Source organism: Acanthamoeba castellanii, assembly GCF_000313135.1.
Source record: "Acanthamoeba castellanii str. Neff unplaced genomic scaffold scf7180000084664, whole genome shotgun sequence".
NCBI lineage: Eukaryota > Discosea > Longamoebia > Acanthamoebidae > Acanthamoeba > Acanthamoeba castellanii.
The window spans coordinates 546,593-547,631 of NW_004457466.1; the positions used below are offsets into that span (position 1 = coordinate 546,593).

The window sequence follows — 1,039 nt, forward strand, 5'->3', positions numbered from 1 at the left end:
GAAGGCCATCCAGAATGCACTCGACAACGGCGCCACGGCGGCCGATCTCAAGGGTATGCCGCGACTCAACACACACCCACACACACAACCGCTTGGCTGAACACTGTTGCCAACTGTGGCGTATTAGGGAGCACGTTCTATGTGACGCTGGAGCCGTGCCATCACACCGGCCGCACGCCGCCGTGCGATAGGAAACTGCTCGAGGTCGGCGCCGCGCGGGTGGTCATCGCCTTCGTCGACCCCGACGACCGCGTCAACGGCCAGGGCATCAAGTACGGTCTTTCTTTTCCGCCTTCTCAAGAGCGCAGCGCAGTCGATAACAAATGAGCTGACGTGGGTGCTGGGCGTGGTGGTGGTGTACGCAGGCTTCTGCGCGAGTCGGGGGTCGAGGTGGTGGTCGGGGTGTGCGAGGCGGAGGCCAAGCAGTCGCTCCTGCCGTTCGTGCACCAGCGCTCGAGCGGCAAGCCCTACGTGGTCATAAAGGCGGCGATGAGCCTTGACGGCCGCATCGCCTGCGAGGACGGCACCTCGCAGTGGATCACCGGCGAAAACGCGCGACAGGACGGCCACCGGTACTACTAGACACCGCACACGCACACGCACACCGCACAGACACTAATCACCTGGTTTGAATTCAAAGGCTTCGCGCCGGGTCGCAAGCGATCATCGTGGGATCGAACACGGCGCTGAAGGACAGGCCGCGGCTCAACGTGCGAGGCGTGGCCGGCGCCGAGACCGTGACGCCGCTGCGGGTCGCGCTCGACTCGACCGGCAAGATCGTCGACGGCCCGCTGCTCGACGTCTCCCTGGGCTCGACGCTCATCTTCACCTCCGAACGCGTCAAGGCCGACGTGGCCCAGCTGTGGCGCGACCGGGGCGTCGAGGTGGTCCGGGTGGGCGAAAAGGTGGTCGGCCAGGGCCTGGACCTCGACGCGGTGCTCACCGCGCTGGCCCAGAGGGGCATTCTCCAGGTGTTGATCGAGGGCGGCGGCAAGCTCCAGAGCCGATTCCTCGCCGAGGACCGGGCCGACAAGGTCGG

At 66.0% G+C, this 1,039-nt stretch overlaps 1 protein-coding gene across 1 annotated transcript in view; it reads left to right on the plus strand.

Moving 5' to 3' along the window:
- Window positions 1-1,034, plus strand: part of ACA1_371330 (5-amino-6-(5-phosphoribosylamino)uracil reductase) — a gene marked incomplete at both ends in the record, with an annotated part of 1,340 nt that extends 306 nt beyond the window's left edge. Inside the window, 4 exons of the mRNA XM_004340279.1 lie at window positions 14-53; window positions 128-272; window positions 366-572; window positions 641-1,034. Of these exons, the coding sequence (XP_004340327.1) occupies window positions 14-53; window positions 128-272; window positions 366-572; window positions 641-1,034 (786 nt within the window). The remainder of the gene's footprint in view (window positions 1-13; window positions 54-127; window positions 273-365; window positions 573-640) is intronic.
- Between the last annotated feature and the right edge of the window lie 5 nt (window positions 1,035-1,039).